The sequence below is a fragment of the Morus notabilis genome, unplaced genomic scaffold, assembly GCF_000414095.1.
Source record: "Morus notabilis unplaced genomic scaffold, ASM41409v2 Scaffold87, whole genome shotgun sequence".
Lineage (NCBI taxonomy): Eukaryota > Viridiplantae > Streptophyta > Magnoliopsida > Rosales > Moraceae > Morus > Morus notabilis.
Window position 1 is genome coordinate 80,677 of NW_010366183.1, and position 22,517 is coordinate 103,193.

The window sequence follows — 22,517 nt, forward strand, 5'->3', positions numbered from 1 at the left end:
GTGTTTTCGTGTGTTTTAGTGATCTGAAAAGGTCTCGAACCATTGCATCTATTTGTGATATGTTTTCTCACATATCTGAGCACTTATTAACAATAGAAATAACTATTAATATAAGTGCATTAGCATATAAAAGATAACCTTCAAATTGAAGAGGTATCTTTATGTGAAAGGTTGTAACACTTTAAGAGGATGGAAGCATCCCTGTCTTTATTTGATAGACTTCAGAAAATACAGATTCATTATTGTTCTGGAATTCAATATTTTTGCTGGATATTGTGTTCAAGGGTTTGTTGTGTCTTGGGGGTAATTTGCCATTTTAAAACTCGTTAGCAAACTTTGAGAAGTGAGGGCAAATAAAACCTTAAAGGAAAGTATTCCTATACGCCTCAAACCCTCTTTCTGTTTTTTCTCTATTCTTTTCATCCTCCCAATTCTGAATTTTCTCCAACAACATCTCCCTTGACTTTGCTTTTAGGCCTTGGGAGATTGCTAACATTGTGGAGGATTTCCTTCTGTTGGTGTCTTGCCTTTCCATGATCATACATGAAATTAAGTTCACTGGAGGTTGTTGGAATGTTTTTGTTATCATGGCTCGTTTTTGGAAGAAGAGTTCTTACACTGTCCTCAAGGTTATCTGTGACATATATGATCATGCCTATTAAATTTTATACAATTATCAGCACAAAATTAGATGAATGAGATATGTAAATAAGGAAGAGACAGAAAGATTCGGTGGTGGAAGGTCGCCTCTACCCACTTGAGCCTTTGCTGCATCGGTGGCAGCGCTAATGGAGGATTGGTGCGTGACGGCTGTGGTGTTAATGGAGGCTCTTTCTAGGGTTTTTACTTTTTAGAATTATATTACCTAAAAGGATCAAGGGCTGAAATTGGTTTTATCTCGATCAATGGTGGAAATTAATTGGGGTGTTTTTGTAACTTCATATTTTAAGTTAAACATTAAATTTTTTTTATCATTTTTTTCATAATGAGAATTTATATTTAAAATACATTTTTTAAATCTTGTCACGTCAGCCTTCCGTTAAAATTATAGACAGAGTTAAACAAAAGTGGCATTTTGATCTATTTTTTATGTATTAAGCAGTGTTTTGAATTATATTAAAAAATTAGGAGGCACTTTAAAATAAGGTATATAATTCAAGAGTGTTTATAAAAATAATCTTATAAATAATAACACAGAATAAGAAAACAAGATATCTATGGAAATAACAGTCTTATAGGACCTGTTTAATTCGCTGATTCGAGTTTTTAATTTGAATTAAAACGTAACTTTATATGAGAATTTTTTATTATAACAAAAAAATTAAATATAATTATTTTTAAAATTTTTTTATTATAATAAAATTTAAAATTTAAATTTAAATTAATAAAAAGAACATAACCATAAACTACATAATATAAATAACGACATGGGAATAGGAAAGCGAGAGCGGGACATTGTCGGCGTTCTTTGTCTTGTGCCTTAAAGATGTAGTAAAACAAGTAATACTACCAATCAATCACAGGAGAACGGACATTACGGCCTCGTTTATGTCATCGATTCGAGTTTTTAGTTTTAGGTTTTTACAGTAAAAAGCTCTCAAAAAATGTCACATTTAACTTTTTCGGCTATAGTAAAAAGCTCTCAGAAAATGTAACATCTTAGCTCGAATTGAAAATTCGAATCCGCGAAGTGAATGAGGCCCCATCATTGTCAGAAATGACAATATTTTGTAAATTTTTAAAAAATTATTTTTAGTTATGTTGAAAAAAAATAGCGGTTACAAAAAGTAATTGAGTATTTAATAAACTGTAATTATACTAATTGTGTTAGTTTTAAAATTAGTGTAATAATATTTAATAAATTATGAAGTTGAATTGCTGTGAGTAGTTAAAATAACCAAAATAGACATAGATGGAACTTAAATATATATAATTATTTTTGATATTTAGAAATACTTGTTTAATTTAAAAAACACATAACGCTATGATTCTGAGTTTTCTAACAATAATTTTTTTTTTTTTTTTTCATTTTTTCATTCACAATATAGTAACAACAAAAAGGAGCATTAATAAGTAATCAACATATACAACAAAAATGTACATTCCATGTTCAAAAACTAGTTGAGGCATTAAAAGAATTAAGTTAGAGATGCAAGAAGGGGCCGGGCAGCTCGTTTTCCTTAGGCCCACGCGGGCCGGGTCGGTCTAGCCCATAAAATTGTGGGTCGGGACTGGCCGGCCTGTATAAGAATGACATTGGCCCAGCCCACACCACGGGACAATTTTACGTGGGTCAAACTGGGCCGTGCCGCGGGCCAGGATAGGACGTGCCATGGACCTTGAATGGGCTGGCCCACTCAAGGCCCATATTGACCCATCATGGGTTTAGATGGGTCAGCCCATCTAAGCATGCAATTTTTAATTTTTATTCTTGAATTTTTAAATAAGTTAACAAATATATAAGTTTGAATAGTCAATAGAAATATGAAAAAAGATATTTTATTTATGATTACCTCATTAAATAAAAATCTTTCTAAGGAAAACCCAGTGGGACAAAACCTTGGTAAGAAAAAAAGAGTACAATAAGGATAATTATACATAAGATGTTTACAAAATTACTAAAAAAAAGAAAAAAAAACATAAAAATATTATGGGCCAAGATGGTCTGGGCTGGATCGGGCCATTATGGGCCTAGACGGGCCGGGCTGGGCCGGTCCATCATAGGCCTAGACAGGCCGGCCCAACCCGGCACGGCCCATGATTTTTCATGGGCCGTGCCGGGCCATCCATAGGCCGATATATGTTGGCTCAGCCCAGCCCACCAATATTTATGGGTTGGGTCGTGCCTTGAATAGTGATGCGCCATGTCGGCCCGGCCCGTCACTGTGTCAGGATGGGCCTGGGCCGGCCCACGAGCCCCGGCCCATAGTTGCATCTCTAAATTAAGTAATGCTCATTAAACTTGCCGCAATTTGATCTCGTACTTCATCCATTTCCAGTGATAGTAAAGCTTGATTTTCTTCTACATTGTCATCTGGTTGATTCTCTTCATAAACAAAAACATCTGGATTATCCTCAACTTTTTAAAAATGTCGATCACGCTTATCATGCTTCCTAATATAGTTATGGAGCGCCATTGTTGCAATAATTATTTTCACATGCTTCGTAAATGAATAATTAGACACGTCTCTTAAAATTTTAAAATTTTCTATTTTTCCATCCAGACACCAAAAGTGCGTTCGATGACACTTCAAAGAGAAGAATGTGCTTGGTTTAATACCTCTTTATAACCCGTTGGTCGATGACCCATTTGAAATTGTGATAAATAGTATCATTCTCCTTGATAAGGTCTAAGAAATCTTTTCAATTGTGGATAGCCCGCGTCAACTAAATAATATTTACCTATTGAAATAAAAACATAAGAATTAGTAAAATGTATAACATATATTTCATAAATATAGACAATGTTTTAACCTTCTGGTGGTGTTGGAAAATTCAAATCTGCACGACATAGTGCTGATAAGAATATTCTTGTATCATGGGTACTACTTTCCCAACCTGCATATGCATATATAAATTATATATAAATTTCATACTGAAATCAAAAGCAACCATCACATTTTGGGTTGGCACACGTTTTCTTCCCATAAATGGCACATGATCTTTTGGTGGTATTGTAGTTGGAACGTGTATGCCATCTATTGCACCAATGCAATTCTAAAAAGAAGAAAGTTTTATTAATAAAATGAATAAATAAGAAAGGAAACATATACTTAACTATGAATTTATCTTAAAATGTGGCATATATCTACAATCCGTTAGTATCTCTTGAGGCACTTCATTAAACTTTGAATCATCAGGCTTTATAACATCCATACTCATATGACAGACAATGTCTAGAACGTACTCAAAATATCTACTAACTATTTCACCAGAGTGTTGAAATCGCTCTTGTGTTGAATGATTTCCCGCACCTTGACCTAAAATGAATAAAAACATTCCTATTATTTCAAACACAGACATATTTCTTGATCTCTCTAATCTGTAGTAACATTGCAAATAATTACATAGCTTCATAAACACATCTTTATCCATGCTAAACATTCTATAACTTCTAATTTCATGTCCGCCTAATAATTCCATTACCCACATGTTTCCAGTTTGAGCAGAGTTCATACAAGGATTTTTATGAATATACATATTGTAATATTGTTCAATAAGTCGAGCTATAATACAAACAAGTTGTAAAGTAAGTTAGTCATTATTGTCAGTCATCTATTAACAACGAAGCAACCTGCATTTAAACATAATTCAATTGAAATAATGGAAAATAACATTAGTAATGGATACAAATAAAGTATAGTATTTAGTACAATAATGTCTAAAACATTGATAAAACAACAATGTCTAAAACATAGAGCAAGAAAACCACACTAAAAGAACATGTTATTAAAGGCACAATAAAGAAAATTTAAGAGGATGATCCTGGCCCGTGAGCTTTAACTCAGGTTGTTTCAAAGCCATAAGTGACTCTCTCTTATTCTGATCTGAGAACAAGTGGACAATAAAAAAATACAACTCCCTCCTAATATCTAATCCAGGTAGAGAATCAAGGACTTCAATAACTTTTGTAATGCTACAATTTGGTGCTTCAGTTTGTGCAATGGATGATCCGATACTTATAGTCTCAACCACATCGACAAGGTGATCAATTTGTTCGGACAATTTAGCAGCTCTTCTAACATTCAAGTTGCCTTTACCTTTCTTGCTTTTCTTATTTTGTCTCTCATGTGGCTCAATTGGCCGCTTCTTCTTAGGGTCTTGTGCGCCTTCACTGTGGATAGGTTCATCTGAGTTATTACTACTCCCAACATCTTCAGGTTGAGCCTTATTATCATTTGCATTTTTATCAGGCTCACATGGAACCACTCCGGATGAGGGCATTCAAGAACACACTCCCATGGCTACAATCTTTGTAAACATCCCATATAACTTTTCTTCCAACTCTGGTTCAATTCCCCGAGAGTGAAACTTCGCTGCGTTATGATGAATCTGCAAGAGTTCTTGCATCCAAATAATGGAGCAGCAATTAAACATTCTAACCGGAAATCCCAATCGAGAGAAAAGATAACTAAATCTGTACAAATGAAGATAAATCTGAAAATATAACTGAGAGCAATCTAAAATTCTGGTCAAAACATAACCCAAATGGGTGACAAATGAAGATCAGTCGAGTACTTACAAAGGCTATTGATCCGATGAGCTCCAATCGAAAATCCTACAATCCAACGGCGAAATCAGGAAACCCTAGTGAGCATAGACCGAGAGAATAAAGAGAGAGGAAAGAGTCTGCCAATCCGACAATCACAAGAGGAGATCAGAAACCCTGGCAACCACAGAGGGAGACTGAGAGAACAGAGAGAGAAGAGAGACAAACGGAGATAGAGAGCATGAAGAGAGAGAGAGAGGGAGACCTAGAGAACGGAGAGAGAGGAGATCGCGAAGATTAAAGGGACACCGCGAATAGCAAATTTTTTTGGGAATGAGATTATTTTCATTCAGCAGAGGTGATAGGGTAATATCGAAAGTTCTTTGAATTTTTACCAAACACACATGACACATGACAACTGTAGATGACTAAATAAGTGCTTTTGAGCTCCTAGAATCAATACCAAACTGGCCAATATTCTTATAAACAACATCATTCCATGTTTAAGAAGGATGAATTTTATAAATGTACCTACGTCAGCTTGCCCCTGTTTTTAAAAAAGTGCATATTTCGTCCTTCATTTGTGGAAATACTTTAGAAAAATTCCTTGGGTCTATTTTTTCTTTTACGTCGATGGAATATTGATGTGTCAGCTATAAGGATTAATAAAGGGAAAATTGGCAAAAATAAATTAAAAAAGTTTTTTTAGTTTTTATTTTTGTTTGAAGATAAAAGAAACAATTCGCGGTCCCCCCAGCCCCCACCAAAAAAAAAAAAGATAACATCTTTAATACAACGAAGATGCATAGTTGATAGTTGATGGTTATTTATGAAATTCATCACATTGAGAAAACGACAACATAGAGAAGAAAATAATGAAAACGACATTTCTTAAAAACTAAAACATCTTAGAAAATGTTACCATCTCTACCTCTCCAACTGGAACGTTCAGCGTCTTAACAGAAGAAAACACAGAATAAAAATTAATCATATGGCAACATCTTTAAAATGCTTCAACCAAAAAGGAAAAACAGATTTAAAACACGAAATCTTAATCTTAATATTTTCAAAAACGACAATACCTTTGGTAATGACAGCTCTGACTTCTCCCGAAAATAATTAAAAAATGACAACATGTTTAAAAAGCATCAATAATTAGAAAAATGACAGAAGATTCCTAAAACGACAACATCTTAAATACCTTAGTAAAAAAAACGACATTACAAAGAAAAGGCCTAATATCAGAAACAGCGAAAGTATTCGTGAAACGACGACACCCTGAATTACGAGAGAATATAGAAAGATACATCAGCTCATGAAGATGATGGAAGATTGGAAACGACGATCATGTTGATCTTCAAATATGTGATACCTTTAATCGTCATTCTTTTATTGCATGCATTAATAGAAACACAACCACTGCATCCACTTCAATCATAAAAATAAATAAATAAATAAGTAAAAATAATTAAAAAAAAGTCCATCATTTACTTCATCTATCTGGTATAAGTGAGATCATCTGCGTATATTTATAATGAAAAGGGCATTCATGTTCCCAACGTCAGATGTGGTACCAAAAGTTGTTTTGTTTCATCATTGAGCCATAAATATTAGCCTGAAGAACAAAGTGACTTGGAAATTATGAGAGAACGAATAAAAGTGATTGAGTTTCCTCCATACAGTTAACTAAACCTTTTAAGCCTTTACCACCACTTTAGTTTAGTGATTAATTGGCCGATTAAGCAAAAATTTGCTGATTAACTTCTTAGTTCTGTTAAGGTCATTTTTCGGTAAGACCTCCCACCAATTGTATCTTTTTAACCGTTAAATCTAGACAAAATCATATTAAATTAAAAAATATATATAAAACAGATGGTTTATAATCAAGATTTAACGGTTAAAAATGAAGTTTTTTAACCATTACAAAGTCAGGCGACAATCACAAAGTCCAAGAAGGAGTGATTGACCGAAAGAACTAACTTCTTTTTTCTTTTTTTTTTTCTTTTTCCAAAAATCAATTGGACAAGCCATAAGTCTTATTAATAGAAAAGTTGAGCCTAAGACCACTTGGTCTGGTGGTATTGGGGAGTCTGGGTGAGATGGAGTTTGATAGAGGTTGCAGGTTGTTGTATAATGAGCCTCCAATTTAGATGACCCGTACACTCGCTTCGTAATGATGTTGGTTATTAGTTTATCCCTTCTAGCTTTCCATAATTCCGAAAAAAAAAAAAAAAAAAAAAAGATCTATTTGTATCGATATTAATCAGAAAGGAGAAATTAAAATGACGTAAAGCGAAATGTTCATGCTATAAGTGAGCCAATTGAAGCTGTATTGATCATCTACCAATTGGCCTATAAAAGCATATCCAGATTAATTGTATCACTAATTTTTATACTATAATTATTAATTAAAAATCCTAACTACCTATACACCTTTCTCTGAAAACACAGGTGATCAGATTACAACCACAACATGACATGACTAAATTAAAGCTAGCTAAACTTCAACATAGAATTATTATTATTATGATATATATCACCTAGCTCTCTTTTCCTAGCTACTACTTTCGGACCAAAATTTGTGTCCATTTTTGTTGTCTCATTTTTTTTTGGGGGCCTAAAAAATAGGCGAGATAAGAGGTATATGGTAATTTGATTCTTCTCACATATTATGCATGCATTTCTTGAATCTTTGAGCGCTTTGGTAAACGTGAGTTACTTTTGTACTACTGGCCTTGTTAAGATCGCCAACAAAGAAGAAATTAGCAAGAAATAACCTTTGTGCTCGTCAAAGTTTATCGCCGTTGAGATCGTACGTTAATATTGGCATGTTTGGTTTATTATCAAATTTGTATTTAAGGAAAGCTTTTTAACAAACCCATGTTCAGAATATATTGGATATACAGAAATTAAGCTGTGGTTTTTGAGGAGTACTAGGATAATTAATCTGCAAGCGGAAGAAATAATGGAAGACAATATTGGACGGTGGAGATTGTTTGCTGCTGCTCTAACTGGATCAATATTTTTCTTCTTTTCTTCACTTTCTGCCGCTCAAAAAGGTATTAGTCTCTCTCTCTCTCTCTCTCTCTTCTTCCCTTTTATTTGTTATTTTTTTGGCTGAAAGATAGATATCATATATGATATATGATCAGTTTTCCTTTTGTTTTTCGATTCACGTTCTTTGTTGGTTTGCAGTTAAAGTAATTTCATTTTCTCCTAAGTTATGTCTAATGTGCTTTTATAATTACTTTTTTTTTTTTTTAACAAATTACTATAACAAAAACCAACACATCCCAACTAAGTCGTACTCACTAATAACCTCATCCTCTATCAAACTTTCGCTTACAGACTTTTATTAAAGAAAAGAAAAGACAGTTGAAAAATTCATTCCCCGTTTTTTTTGCTCATTCGAGTTTAAAATTTAAGTTTTGTCACAGTAAAAAGCTCTCAGAAACTGTCATATATAACTTTTTTGATACAGTAAAAAGCTCTCATACAACATCACATCTCAACTTGAATTAAAAACTCAAATTAGCGAACCGAACGGGCGTGCTTCTTGTAATTACTGAAATATTTGCCACATATTTCTATAGTACGGTCTTCAAAAGTCAGATATATATTAACCAGAGATACAACTTTAGGACAATTGATTTTTAACATTCTTTTTGCCATTATCTTATTGTGTGTATATATATTTTTTACGTATAAACATATTGAATTGCATGCGTCTCTTAAATTTATAGGTCCGAACTACACTTTCATGCACAATGCCACCACAGCTCCGGACATATCATACTATGATTACATCATCGTCGGTGGTGGCACCGCCGGCTGTCCCTTGGCCGCCACTCTCTCCCAAAACTACAGCGTTTTGCTCCTCGAGCGTGGCGGCTCGCCCTATGGCAATCCCAACATCACCAACCTCTCTGCCTTTGGCGCCGCCCTCTCCGACACCTCACCGACCTCGCCTTCCCAACGCTTCATCTCCGAGGACGGCGTCATCAACTCACGCGCCCGTGTCTTAGGCGGCGGCAGCTGCCTCAATGCTGGATTCTACACACGCGCCGGCACTGATTATGTGAGGTACCTATTTTTGTATAGAAAAATAAGACACGTCAAGAACAAATTGCTTTACGATCAATCATACATAAAATGAGCATATATACCTATTGTTAGGAGTACTTCGAGAAAAAAATAATAATAATAATTTGAGAGAAAAAAATTGTGACAAAATAATAGTTTGAATTTTTAAGAATTTACAGAGTCTTAATACATAACTTAATTAGGATAGTTACCACGATAAAACTTTTCATGATAGCATACCATATTTTCTTATCCTAATTGCATTTACCCATGTGTCTATTTACTTGGGATTATCTAGATTTTTTTTTTAATGCAGTTTCTTTCGGTCTTGTGTGAAAATCATTACTATTTTACTTCAATACCAGATTTGAAATATTACCAACATTGTACTTACAAATTAGTCATGTCAAGGATTTTTTTTTTATTTTACATTTTTAATTTTCCTACCGAAATTACGAAGAACAAATTACTGTGTTATGCGAAACAATATACATCAGGGAAGTGGGGTGGGACGGACGGCTAGTGAACGAGTCATACCACTGGGTGGAGCGGGTGGTGGCGTTCGAGCCACCGATGGGGCAGTGGCAGTCGGCGGTGCGCGACGGGCTGTTAGAAGTCGGGGTGCAGCCGTACAACGGGTTCACTTACGACCATATAGTTGGGACCAAGGTTGGAGGGACCATCTTTGATAGGGATGGGCATAGACACACTGCTGCTGACTTGCTACAATATGCTAATCCTACAGGGCTTACTGTTCTTTTGCATGCAACTGTGCATAAGGTCCTCTTTAGAACGAAAGGTATGTAACCAATCTCACCATTCCACCAATTTTCCAATAGATTAAAAAAGTTACATTTGAAATGTGTAATATATTTTTTGTTCAATTGACTGAGTAAACTAATAGTGATAATTATTAGGGCTGGTAATTCGGATAGCGATACGACGACAAAACTCGAAATCTGCACGAAGTTAGCGGGTTTGAGTTTACTATAAATGAGTTTAGGTCATAATTGGATTGACATGATTAACACGATTAATAAAAGAGTTGGGTTAGGATTGACCTCCTAACACAAAGTGACACGAATTGACATGATTAACTATATGTGTCATCTGCAATCTAATGATATGTGATATAAGATGAAAGTTTATATGACATATTAAATACAAATAATGTGAATTTTAATATTTGTAGGTAAAATTCATTTTTTTTTCTTAAAGGAAAAGATAAATTGACTAATAAATATATTAAATATGTATTGACCGTGTTAAATAAGTCATTATTATATTAGTTATTTATTTAATATAATAATTTAAACGGGTTATACAGGTTGACACGATTAACACAATTAATAAATGGGTCATGTTTGGGTTGACATTTTTGACACATTTAATAAACATATCTGTGTTTAGATTGATGTTTTCTGACACAATTAATAAACGAATTGACACAAACATAATCCACTAACACGAATTGCCACCCTTAATAATTATTATTAAAACAAGAATACTTCATATGCTCATTACTCTTTTTCTTTTTTTAAGATTGACGTATCTAAACTCTATAATCAGGTGTGGTTTTATCAGTTTATATTTTCCGTTGTTTTCGAATTCATAAATTTAAATAGGGAGACAAAGGCCTTCGGCCCATGGAGTGGCCTTCAGAGACGCATCAGGGATCAGGCACAGGGCTTACCTTACGAATGGGCCCAGAAGCGAGATAATCATATCATCTGGTGCACTTGGAAGCCCACAACTCCTAATGCTTAGTGGAGTGGGCCCTGCACAGCATCTTCAGGCCCACAACATCACCGTGGTGTTGGACCAGCCCATGGTTGGTCAAGGCATGTCGGACAACCCCATGAATTCCATTTTCATCCCTTCTCCAATCCCTGTTGAGGTTTCACTAATTGAAGTAGTGGGCATCACCGGCTTTGGAAGCTACATTGAAGCCGCCGGCGGCGAGAACTTCGCCGGCGGTAATCCAAGAGATTATGGGATGTTCTCTCCTAAGGTATTATAAATTCTGCTGGGCCAAATATCAATTAACCCTGTAAATAAATTATGAAATTTAAATTAGATAAGAGGATTGCAATTCATTACTAATGGTAATCAATGTAAATTAAGCTAGATATCATTTTTGAAATCTAATTTTTCACCTGTATCACTTTTATGTATAAATTGAACTCTTTTTTTATTTTATTTTATTTTATTTATAGAAATCGTATATTCGAATACCAATTCCCCAGAATTAGATATTACTCTTACCAATACAGTACTTGCACATTATTAGTTTTAATTAACAAATCTTATTAGTGGTGGTGATTTCTTACTAGTTAAATTAATTTTTTGTTCATACTTTCAGATAGGCCAGCTGGCCACTGTGCCACCAAAGGAAAGGACCCCAGAGGCCCTAGCTAGAGCTGTGCAACTTATGGACAGTCTTGAGGATGCGGCATTTAGGGGAGGGTTCCTTCTCGAGAAAATAATGGGCCCGATTTCCACGGGCCATCTGGAGCTCCGAACCCGTAACCCGAATGACAACCCGGCCGTAACCTTTAACTACTTCAAAGAAACCCTAGACTTGCAAAGATGCGTCCAAGGCATCTCAACCATAGAAAGGATAATTGAATCAAAATCCTTTTCTAGATTTAGATATGACTATATGTCCGTACCGACATTACTTAACATGACGGCAAGTTCACCAATAAATTTGCTGCCCAAACATGCCAATTCCTCCACTTCTTTGGAGCAATTTTGTAAGGACACAGTCATGACCATATGGCATTACCATGGAGGCTGCCAGGTTGGGAGGGTGGTAGATACTGATTACAAGGTTCTCGGTGTTGATGCCCTTCGAGTCATCGATGGTTCTACTTTTAGTTATTCTCCGGGAACTAACCCTCAAGCCACCGTTATGATGCTCGGAAGGTAACAATTTTAGCTATAGTCACAGAATACATACACTAAATACCATCAATACAATCATATAATGTTATTTGACAATAATAATCATTTGCCATACATAGTAACATTTAATTGAATTGTAACTGAAACTACACATAATTTGATAATATATATATATATATATATTAGGTAACAATTTTAGCTATAGTCACAGAATACATACACTAAATACCATCAATACAATCATATAATGTTATTTGACAATAATAATCATTTGCCATACATAGTAACATTTAATTGAATTGTAACTGAAACTACACATAATTTGATAATATATATATATATATATATTAATTATACATGCTTTGATACCTCCTTCATAAATTATTCTGCATGTTTCAGGTACATGGGAGTGAGGATACTAGGTGAGAGACTTGATGCGGAGGAATCAAAGTAACCATTTCATCAATATCCTTAGTGCAATTTTCTTCTCCTAAACCATGGCCGTTAGTTGTTCTATTGAAAGAAATACCAGAACTTACAGTTCTTGTGTCAAAAGGGTTCAAAAATAGCACTCTCATTGTGAGATTTGCTGTTGCAGAATTTGATTAAGTAGTTCTCAAAAGGATGTTGAGAGTGTTTTGCATGTTATGTACTCTTTTCATTAGCACTCAACATTGGTTGTGAATTGTTTCAAGATTAATGTAATGATTAGTTTTATGCAGATCACTGGAGAAAAAAAAAAAGACCCCATATTACAAGTCATAGAAATGTCATTTTATATCATATATACAGGCATATATTTTAAGATTTTCGAGACAGGTTTATAGGTAATGCAACTTTCGGAAATATTAAACATCCACATACATTACATAATATTGTTACACATAAATTTAGTAATCTTTTACTAAAAAGATTAGTGAATCTTATTAGTAAAACCAACATATTTTGACTCTTCAACAAATTAAAAGAAAACAGTAGATAAATGTTTTAACATTAAACAGATACAAACGAGAATACTAATAATAGTGATTAATTTATCCAATAGTCATGATGACACTCCAAATTGTCTTATAAATTGGCGATCACCTCAAAGAAATATATACATATATATATATATATATATGTAAATATGGTGTATGCATGTGTGTATACATGTATTTCATTGTTTGGGACGCTTCATTATGTTTGGACCGCTTCATTATGTTTGGACCTACATGAAACTGCCATTTGGAGTTTCAATTTCAAACACCAATGACAATAACTCCCCAAGAGAAAGAAACAGAAAAAAGGAAAAAGAAAAAGGTAAAGAATATGACACAGGATATACCCTTGAAGAGGCTCAGATCTAGGATTAATTAAGGTAATTAAAATTTATTAGTGTATTTAATCTGATTTAATTAATTAATTATGTTCATTAAATATTTTTGATATTTAAGTTTAAATATTTTTAATGATTCTAAACATTTTCAGTATTTATATTTTCACCCTAAAAGTGAGTGGAGACACATTTCTAGTCTTTTTTGTTAAATATCTTTAATGATTATCTTTTTACCTTTTCTTTTCTTTTTTTCCTTCTCCCTCTACCCTCTCACTCTCCCACATCTCTCTCTTTTCTCTCACTCTCTCTCCCATAGCTCTCTCTCTCTCTCTCTCTCTCTCTCTCTCAAAAGTTTGTCACAATCTCCCAAGATCTTGAACCAAAGAGGAACTTCAAAAAGTTTTCAACATCAAAGGAAGAATTTGAGGTAAGATTTCTGAAAAACTTCTCTTAAAATCTTAAATTTTCCTTTGATAGAACTTATTTTCAGTTTGAGTTGGAATTTGAAGAGTTTTGGTTGAAATCATAATAAGAATTGGGGATCTTTAGTTCTTTAAACTTGATTTAATAATTGAAACCTGGATTTGGTAGTTTTCCTTTGAAATATCTCAGATTTAAACTCAAATTTGTAGGTTTTGGAGTTTTTCTTCGCAGTTCGGTCATTTTTCCACGAGCTACAAAACTCTACCGGTGGATCGGTCCCTTCTTCACCGGCTGACCGGTGAAGAACAACTTCTCTGTCACCGGTCGACTGGTGCACACGTGATTTGAACCGTATTTGCCTTAAAATGTTATTTTGACTTTAGTTTTCAAAGAGAACCCAAATTAGCTTCATTTGGAAACCTAAAGTAGATGGATTAGCATCTTTAATCCATGTTTTGAGATCAAAATCCTTGAAATAATAATTTGAAACATGAAATGATTTGTGAAACTTGAAATTTGATTAAGGCACACTAATAAGAAATCAATATGTATGATTGAGACTAATTCATTTTAGGGATAAGGATTGAATCCTAAAACGTTGTTTTGTGTAAATGCTATTTGAAGAATCGGATTGAAGGCTTTGAGAAAGCGGAAGCTAGAATAGCACAATGCTAGCAGCAGATTTGGTACTTGAGAGGTAGGATTTCTTGTCTCTTTTCTTTGTTAGTCTGTTTTAAGAGTTTTGGCCTTAACAAAATACTTTAAAGAAAGGACATAATTGATAAAGAAAAATATTTTAACACAATAGCTTGATTTTAGCTATTGGAATCATAATGAACTGTTTCAAAGTTTTAATGAATGATTTCTTAAGATAAGATATCTTGCGAACTAGTAAGCGTGCTGATGGCCTAGATAGGATATACAGAGCGTATCCTCGGGGGCAGAACCCGAAACCCGGACCGGGCTACTACGGTGGTGTTAAGGCTTGTGCTTGTGGTTGTGTAAGTAATTTATCATTGTAAAAATTACTTGATGATGTTTGTAATACGGAATTTAAAGTTTATACTTCCTTCCAGAAAAAAGGATGTTAGGTTCCGACTGTTGTGTTGGAACTGGATATCTTTATTTATTTATTTACTTGTTTATAAAGTTTTCTTAAAATACATCCTACTGGGCCTTCTGCTCATGTTTTCTTGTTTCTATATATATTAAACCCCTCCCAGGCGACGCTAAAAGTAGTGTTGAGTGAGAAGCACGCTCATGTAGCCTAGCTGGTGTAGTATAAAGTAAGGAATTGCACTCTTTCATCCTTGTTGAATAATGTAAGAATTGTAAACTCTTAGTCAGTAAACTTTGAATATCTAGACCTTGGTTGATGTCTGTAAATGTTATTTACACATTCATTTATGTATAATATTATACATCCTGTGGGTGAAACCCTGAATAATGCAAGAGGCTTATTTTTTAAACCTATTTTATCAGATGTTGTGAAGGTCCCCTTCACTTTCTTGTAATCTAATTTCAGTAAAATGTAGGACTTGTTTCGAAATTTCTTTAATGCTTGACTTTTGAGATTGATTTTATATTTTTAAATGCTTAATTACTTTCTTAATTTTATTTAACTTCTAAACAAGCATCCACGTCACTAACCCCTGTTTCGGAGTGTGACAAGACTTGGTATTAGAGCCTTAGGTTTAAAAACTACCGGATTGTGCATACATGTATGACATCAAGAATCCACTAAACAATCTAATTTCTTTTCAATTAAAGGAGATATCACCCGTCGTAGGTCAATTAATCAACCGGCATCACAAAATGAGAAATTCATGAATGTCATATATGCCGCATCGTAACCTCCATGTCACTAACTTCTATTTTGGGGCGTGAGAGAGAGAAAGAGAGCCCAAACAGAATCTAAAAAAGACTCTTGTAATGAGCTTTTCAAAGGGAAAAAAAGTAGCTTCTTTTGCATATATATATATATATATATGAGATTATAGCATATGCCATGGATATTCTTTGGTGCCTGCTTTCTACGCGTTCCTCTTATATTTATATATATGTATATATATATATATATATATATATATATATATATATATATATGTATATATATGAAGAGCCAAAGTTGGAGGTTTTTTGCTGATCAAAATGTGTACGTATGTGTGTGTGTATATATATAGTTGAGTAGTGATGAGCGAACTAGTTGTAGGGCTTCTCTCTTTTGGCAGGGCAATGATATTATAATAGATGTTATACATATACATATACATACATATATATATATACATATTCATTTTATGTGTGATCTTCTTCTTTGAATCATGATCCGCCAAAGGAGAGTTGCCCTTCAACTACTTCTGCTTAATGTACATAAAATATTCTCGGAGCTCAAAAAGATCGCTAGCTTCCCATGAAATAATTGTGAAAGGTATGGATATATATTATTATGATGATTATATGAGCAAACAAAATGGAAATTTGTTACCTGATAATCCGATCTGCATGAGTTGGGCCCTAATCAAAATCTGGTTGATTATATTGTCGATTGTGAATTTCTGATCGAATGAAAAACATGTGAACAAAAAGAATATAGAATTGAAAACATGATGAAAAATTTTCTGATGAAAGCTGATAAGTCAAAATTATGCGAGTTCAATAAAAATGATTATTTGCTTTTGTTTTGTGATATATAACTTATTTTTGATATCTCTAACGAATTATAACGTCATGATGTATCATCAAACTTTTTATTCATGATATGTATTAGCATATAGGATTTTTATTGATTCGTTTATTAGTAAATATTAATTAACTTGTTTTGATTACCACATCTTTTTTTTCCCCTTTTTTCCACTATGGTGAAATTTAGTCAATTATTTATTAACATTCTTAAAATCAAAATACTCCACAGCTAGCTATCCACTTCCTCATGGTGAACCTTTAAACTAACTTGGATTATGATCTCCAAAGAAATTATTAGATTAGCTAGTACGTAGTTATGCTGAGACGTACGTATTAGCTAATTGATAGATAATTAATGGACGTTGTATTAGGGTGGATGTTACCATTTAATTATCGACACATGATGTTTGTTTTGTGTAAAGATCATAAAGTATTAACATGTAAATATACATGCTCTACACACAGTGACGGAGCCAGAATTTGAATCCAGTGGGGGCACAAAAAACTAAAATTATTAATCAAAACATGAATAATACTAGTGACACTAACTCAAATCTCAACTCTTGTATACCAACTAATGTGCCATATGAGTTGTCATTTTTCTATTGGTGAGTGTTTAAAAGATTGCCACGTCAATTAATAAAAGAGATTATATCTACTAATAAAATGATGACAACTCACTACTACATTAGTTGGTACACAAAAGTTGAGATTAAAATTAGTATCCCTAACATTACTCTTAAAACATATAATAAAAATTTCAGGACAAACTTTTTATTTTTTTTAATTACTAATAATACGTTTCGTTTTTACAGGGAATGATAATACTAAATTTGTTATGCATGCAAGTTTAAAAAACATCACGTATATAAGAAGTAAAATATAAATATAAAACATTATTCACTTAACAACAGAAGGATATAAATATAAAACATTATTCACTTAACAATAAATGGATATAAATATAAAACATTATTCACTTAACAATAAAAGGTTTATATATTTTTGAAATAATTTAGGGGGCAATCAAACTTTTGAATATAAAACTAAAGAAAAATAAAGAAGGGAAAGAAATTAAAAAAAAAAAAAACAAGTGGATCTCACTTCAGGAGAAAATGAGTCAAGCCCAAAATGTAGCCCTCTGAAAAAACCAAAGACATTAAAGAGAATATTACTTGATCAGTCGGGGCATAACCTTAAAATTGGTTGACGCATATGACGTTTTGAGTAAAAGTTATAATTACCGTGTTTAGAATTGATCTCGTTTTTATTTTTTATGTTTTTTAAGAAAAAAAATGAAAATGTTTTCAAAATGTCGTTTGGCGCAATAAAGACAAAAACTGAAAATGAAAACGATTTTTTAGTTTCGTGTAAAATAAGAGAGAAATGAAAAATGACTTTTAGTCGTTTTTCATTTTTATTTTTGTTTTTGTTTTCTCCTCTCTCTAGCAAAAAGAAAGAAATAGAGACATTAATGGGTTTTTTTACATTGAAAATAATTTCTTAATAAAACTACCAAACGCATTTTTAAAAATGATTTCTGTATGAAATTGAAAACGTTTTCATTTTTATTTTCCCCTTTTTTCCACTATGGTGAAATTAAGTCAATTATTTATTAACATTCTTAAAATCAAAATACTCCACAGCTAGCTATCCACTTCCTCATGATGAACCTTTAAACTAACTTGGATTATGATCTCCAAAGAAATTATTAGATTAGCTAGTACGTAGTTATGCTGAGACGTACGTATTAGCTAATTGATAGATAATTAATGGACGTTGTATTAGGGTGGATGTTACCATTTAATTATCGACACATGATGTTTGTTTTGTGTAAAGATCATAAAGTATTAACATGTAAATATACATGCTCTACACACAGTGACGGAGCCAGAATTTGAATCCAGTGGGGGCACAAAAAACTAAAATTATTAATCAAAACATGAATAATACTAGTGACACTAACTCAAATCTCAACTCTTGTATACCAACTGATGTGTCATATGAGTTGTCATTTTTCTATTGGTGGGTGTTTAAAAGATTGCCACGTCAATTAATAAAAGAGATTATATCTACTAATAAAATGATGACAACTCACTACTATATTAGTTGGTACACAAAAGTTGAGATTAGAATTAGTATCCCTAACATTACTCTTAAAACATATAATAAAAATTTCAGGACAAACTTTTTATTTTTTTTTAATTACTAATAATACGTTTCGTTTTTACAGGGAATGATAATACTAAATTTGTTATGCATGCAAGTTTAAAAAACATCACGTATATAAGAAGTAAAATATAAATATAAAACATTATTCACTTAACAACAGAAGGATATAAATATAAAACATTATTCACTTAACAATAAAAGGATATAAATATAAAACATTATTCACTTAACAATAAAAGGTTTATTTATTTTTGAAATAATTTAGGGGGCAATCAAACTTTTGAATATAAAACTAAAGAAAAATAAAGAAGGGAAAGAAATTTAAAAAAAAAAAAAAAAAACAAGTGGATCTCACTTCAGGAGAAAATGAGTCAAGCCCAAAATGTAGCCCTCTGAAAAAACCAAAGACATTAAAGAGAATATTACTTGATCAGTCGGGGCATAACCTTAAAATTGGTTGACGCATATGACGTTTTGAGTAAAAGTTATAATGGCCGTGTTTAAAATTGATTCCGTTTTTATTTTTTACGTTTTTTAAGAAAAAAAAAATGAAAATGTTTTCAAAATGTCGTTTGGTGTAATAAAGACAAAAACTGAAAATGAAAACGATTTTTTAGTTTCGTGTAAAATAAGAGATAAATGAAAAATGACTTTTAGTCGTTTTTCATTTTTGTTTTTGTTTTTGTTTTCTCCTCTCTCTAGCAGAAAGAAAGAAATAGAGACATTAATGGATTTTTTTACATTGAAAATAATTTCTTAATAAAACTACCAAACGTATTTTTAAAAATGATTTCTGTATGAAATTGAAAACGTTTTCATTTTTATTTTCATACAAAAAACAAAATTATTTTAGAACAAGTTCAAAACGCGCTAAATAGTTTTGCTTCTCTTTAGTCTACACATATAAAATATATATTACAATTAATGAGACATTGCGTAATTCGAGAGGAAAACAACTTATAAATTAATATAAAAGGACAACTTAAAAAACTTGATCAAAGTTAGGAGAAGTTTTTAAAATTTGTCCTTTTGTATTTTCTGTCTATCGAGTATTCATGGTTAGATTTGAAAGTTTAACTACACACTAATGTTACTTCTCGTGAACTAGGACATTAGTCATTATGGACGTACAACTTTATACAAATGCTAGCTAGCTCCTACATAACACGCACTTGTTATTTTCAAATTTACTCAACATTGTCACTCTTGGTTTTCATGACATTTGATTCATTTTTTGTTTGAATTACTTGAAGTCATTTGTTTCTTTTATAATTAATATCAATAGAAATGCTTTTAAAGAACCTTTCTAGGCCACCGAACCAAATATAGTTCTCAGAATATAGTCATATTTATAAAAATTGGAAGACAAACGGATAACAACTGAGTTGAGATGGCCGAGTTGGTCTAAGGCGCCAGATTAAGGTTCTGGTCCGAAAGGGCGTGGGTTCAAATCCCACTCTCAACAATTTTCCTTTTTTCCCCGTATCCAGTACCTTTCCTAATCATTCTGCAAAAAAATTATAAACAAAAACGGACACTCTTTTATAAGAGAATAATAGAAACAGATAGACATAATATATATATATATATATATATATATATATAAATAAAAACTGTTGGGTCATTTTTTTTAATGGTAGTAAAGGGAGTAGTTCTAGCGCAGTGTGTTGTAAAATTTTAATATGAATTTGCTAATATTTGATTATTAAAAACTTAACAAAACAGTAAAAATAATGTGTTTTATCAATTAATTTTTTTAAAGGATCTGGATAAAAAAAAAATAGAGGACTTGTTCTTTTGAGTGAAAAATAAAAAAAAAAAAAATTTGAGTTACAATTTTATTCTAGTTCATAATCTTTTAAGTTTAAATTCGAGTTTACGATTAAAACTCGAGTTCAGAAATTCGAACTCAAATTAATGAACAGTATTTTTTCTATTCTTAAAAATGCTATAACTTTTTCATTTTAATTCTGATTGAGATGATTTTTTTTCTATGCGTTGACAACGAAAAGACGAATAAAACCCGACCCATATATCATATTAAAATTTTTCATCAGTATTGAGTTTTTATTAAAATACTATCTAAATACAAATTCAAGTTTTGACTCACTCAAACACAAATTCAAAAAGATTCTTATCTCAAATCATAACTCAAATGTACACAACCAAACACAAACTCAAGTTATAAGTTCAACTCAAGTTATAACTCAAATTCAACTCAAGAATTATATTCAAGTTAAACTCCAAAAGAACAAGCCCAAAATCTTTATTCTTCAGCATTTGTTTCAAAGTCGAAGAAAAGCTACCAAATTGTAGCGTCGTTTTCAATATTAATTAGACATTTGAATGCAGTATAACACCTTCAAGGGCAGGGAACAAAGATCTTTTTTTTTTTTTCTTTTTTTTTTCATTCCTGATGAAGAAAACGAAGATGATGTCTAATTGCTTCATTGATAGTCATGTCATTAGGTATCGTTTCTTGCTTCTCCACAAATCCATTCAATGTTGGCTGCTGGCCAGCATTAAATAATGCCCATTATAAGAGTCTCGAACTTGGAAAACAATATATACACATAAATATATATGTACAAATGTATGTATATTTTGTGGAATATGTCTATGATAAGTGGCAACTCTTTCCTCAATCAAAATCCTTCCCTAACCCTAGGGAAAGTTATCTTTGCTACTGTTTTGACATTACTTGTATTTTATTTTCATATTATAAATTTTTTTATTATTTGTATTTATTTTTATATTAGGAAATCTCTTGTTTTTATTTTTTTATTTTTTTATTTCATTATTATTACGGTATTAGAGTTTTATATTTTAACGAGTCATTAATCTTTCACGGCAAAACGTCTTTGTTTTATATTTTTTCTTTAATATAGCTTAAAAATTATCGCGGGTTCCAAACCTAGACCGTGTGCCTTCGTGTTCCCAAATCGTGTGCGTTCAAACCTCTAGGTTGTGCACCTCTAATCCTCAAGTCGTCTGCCTCCAGCAATTCTTCTACGTCCATACACCTTCCTCTTTCCAACGATTGCGTCTTCTCCCTGCATGTCTCAGCGATAGTTGTCCCTGAACAACTAACCACTTTGTCTTCATTTTATAAGGGGAAAAAAAACAAAAACAAAAACCTCACAAGACCGGAATCTCCTAAAAGAGCTCCATTTCTTTGCGGGGCATGATTAGGGAAAAGTTCCATTTATTATTATTTTGATATTATTTGTATTTATTTTCATATTAGAAAATCTATTATTCTTAATCTTAGGTAACTTACCTAATTATGTGCTTGTAATATCTATTTATATGGAGCTCATTCATAATGCTCCTTACAAGCGTGCATTCTTCCTTTTTCTTAATCTATAAGTGTAAGCATATTACCGAACCATATTAAATCTTTTTATTCTTCTATTTTATATTTATTTTTTTGATTAATTATTATCACCCCACATTAATAAAGATCATATTTGATATCGAAGTCCTTGAATTCGACACTAAGAAAAAAAAAATTTCCTACAAATTTTACCAAAACAACGTATGCTTGCAGCTTGCTTGGTAAACAAATGAACATCCCGATTAGATTTTGGGGCCCTAATTTATAAGACAAAATTTGCAAGCTCGGTTTTGCTCACTTTAACTTAATTTATTCACTCCAAAATGATTATACTCTTGACTTTCAAAGTCATTGAAAAAAGGATTATAAATAGAACATATGAG

At 32.3% G+C, this 22,517-nt stretch overlaps 1 protein-coding gene and 1 non-coding gene across 7 annotated transcripts; both read left to right on the top strand.

The window, feature by feature from the left end:
- The first annotated feature begins 8,960 nt into the window (after positions 1-8,960).
- Positions 8,961-12,792, top strand: LOC21405908 (protein HOTHEAD). 6 transcript variants are annotated; one of them, XM_024173319.1, is made up of 6 exons: positions 8,970-9,292; positions 9,790-10,091; positions 10,918-11,303; positions 11,655-11,878; positions 11,957-12,220; positions 12,599-12,792. In XM_024173319.1, the coding sequence occupies exons 1-6, from the start codon at positions 8,970-8,972 to the stop codon at positions 12,651-12,653; spliced, it is 1,554 nt and encodes a 517-aa protein (XP_024029087.1). In that variant the 3' UTR covers positions 12,654-12,792. The 6 variants fall into 6 exon arrangements, with proteins under 6 accessions (XP_024029089.1, XP_024029092.1, XP_024029088.1 ...); XM_024173321.1 differs by having other exon boundaries at positions 8,961-9,292; positions 11,655-12,220; XM_024173324.1 differs by having other exon boundaries at positions 8,961-9,292; positions 11,700-12,220.
- A 7,389-nt stretch (positions 12,793-20,181) lies between these two features.
- TRNAL-AAG lies at positions 20,182-20,262 on the top strand. Its single transcript has one exon. It is a non-coding gene; the product is annotated as a tRNA-Leu (tRNA).
- The last annotated feature ends 2,255 nt before the right edge of the window (positions 20,263-22,517 follow it).

What these genes read in the sequence shown, in the direction of transcription:
- LOC21405908 (XM_024173320.1), top strand. Translation starts at nt 8,970, where the DNA reads ATGCACAATGCCACCACAGCTCCGGACATATCATACTATGATTACATC. An exon ending in GGTCCTCTTTAGAACGAAAG is followed by an intron (nt 10,092 to 10,917) that starts GTATGTAACCAA and finishes AAATTTAAATAG; the next exon opens with GGAGACAAAGGCCTTCGGCC. An exon ending in ACCGTTATGATGCTCGGAAG is followed by an intron (nt 12,221 to 12,598) that starts GTAACAATTTTA and finishes TGCATGTTTCAG; the next exon opens with GTACATGGGAGTGAGGATAC.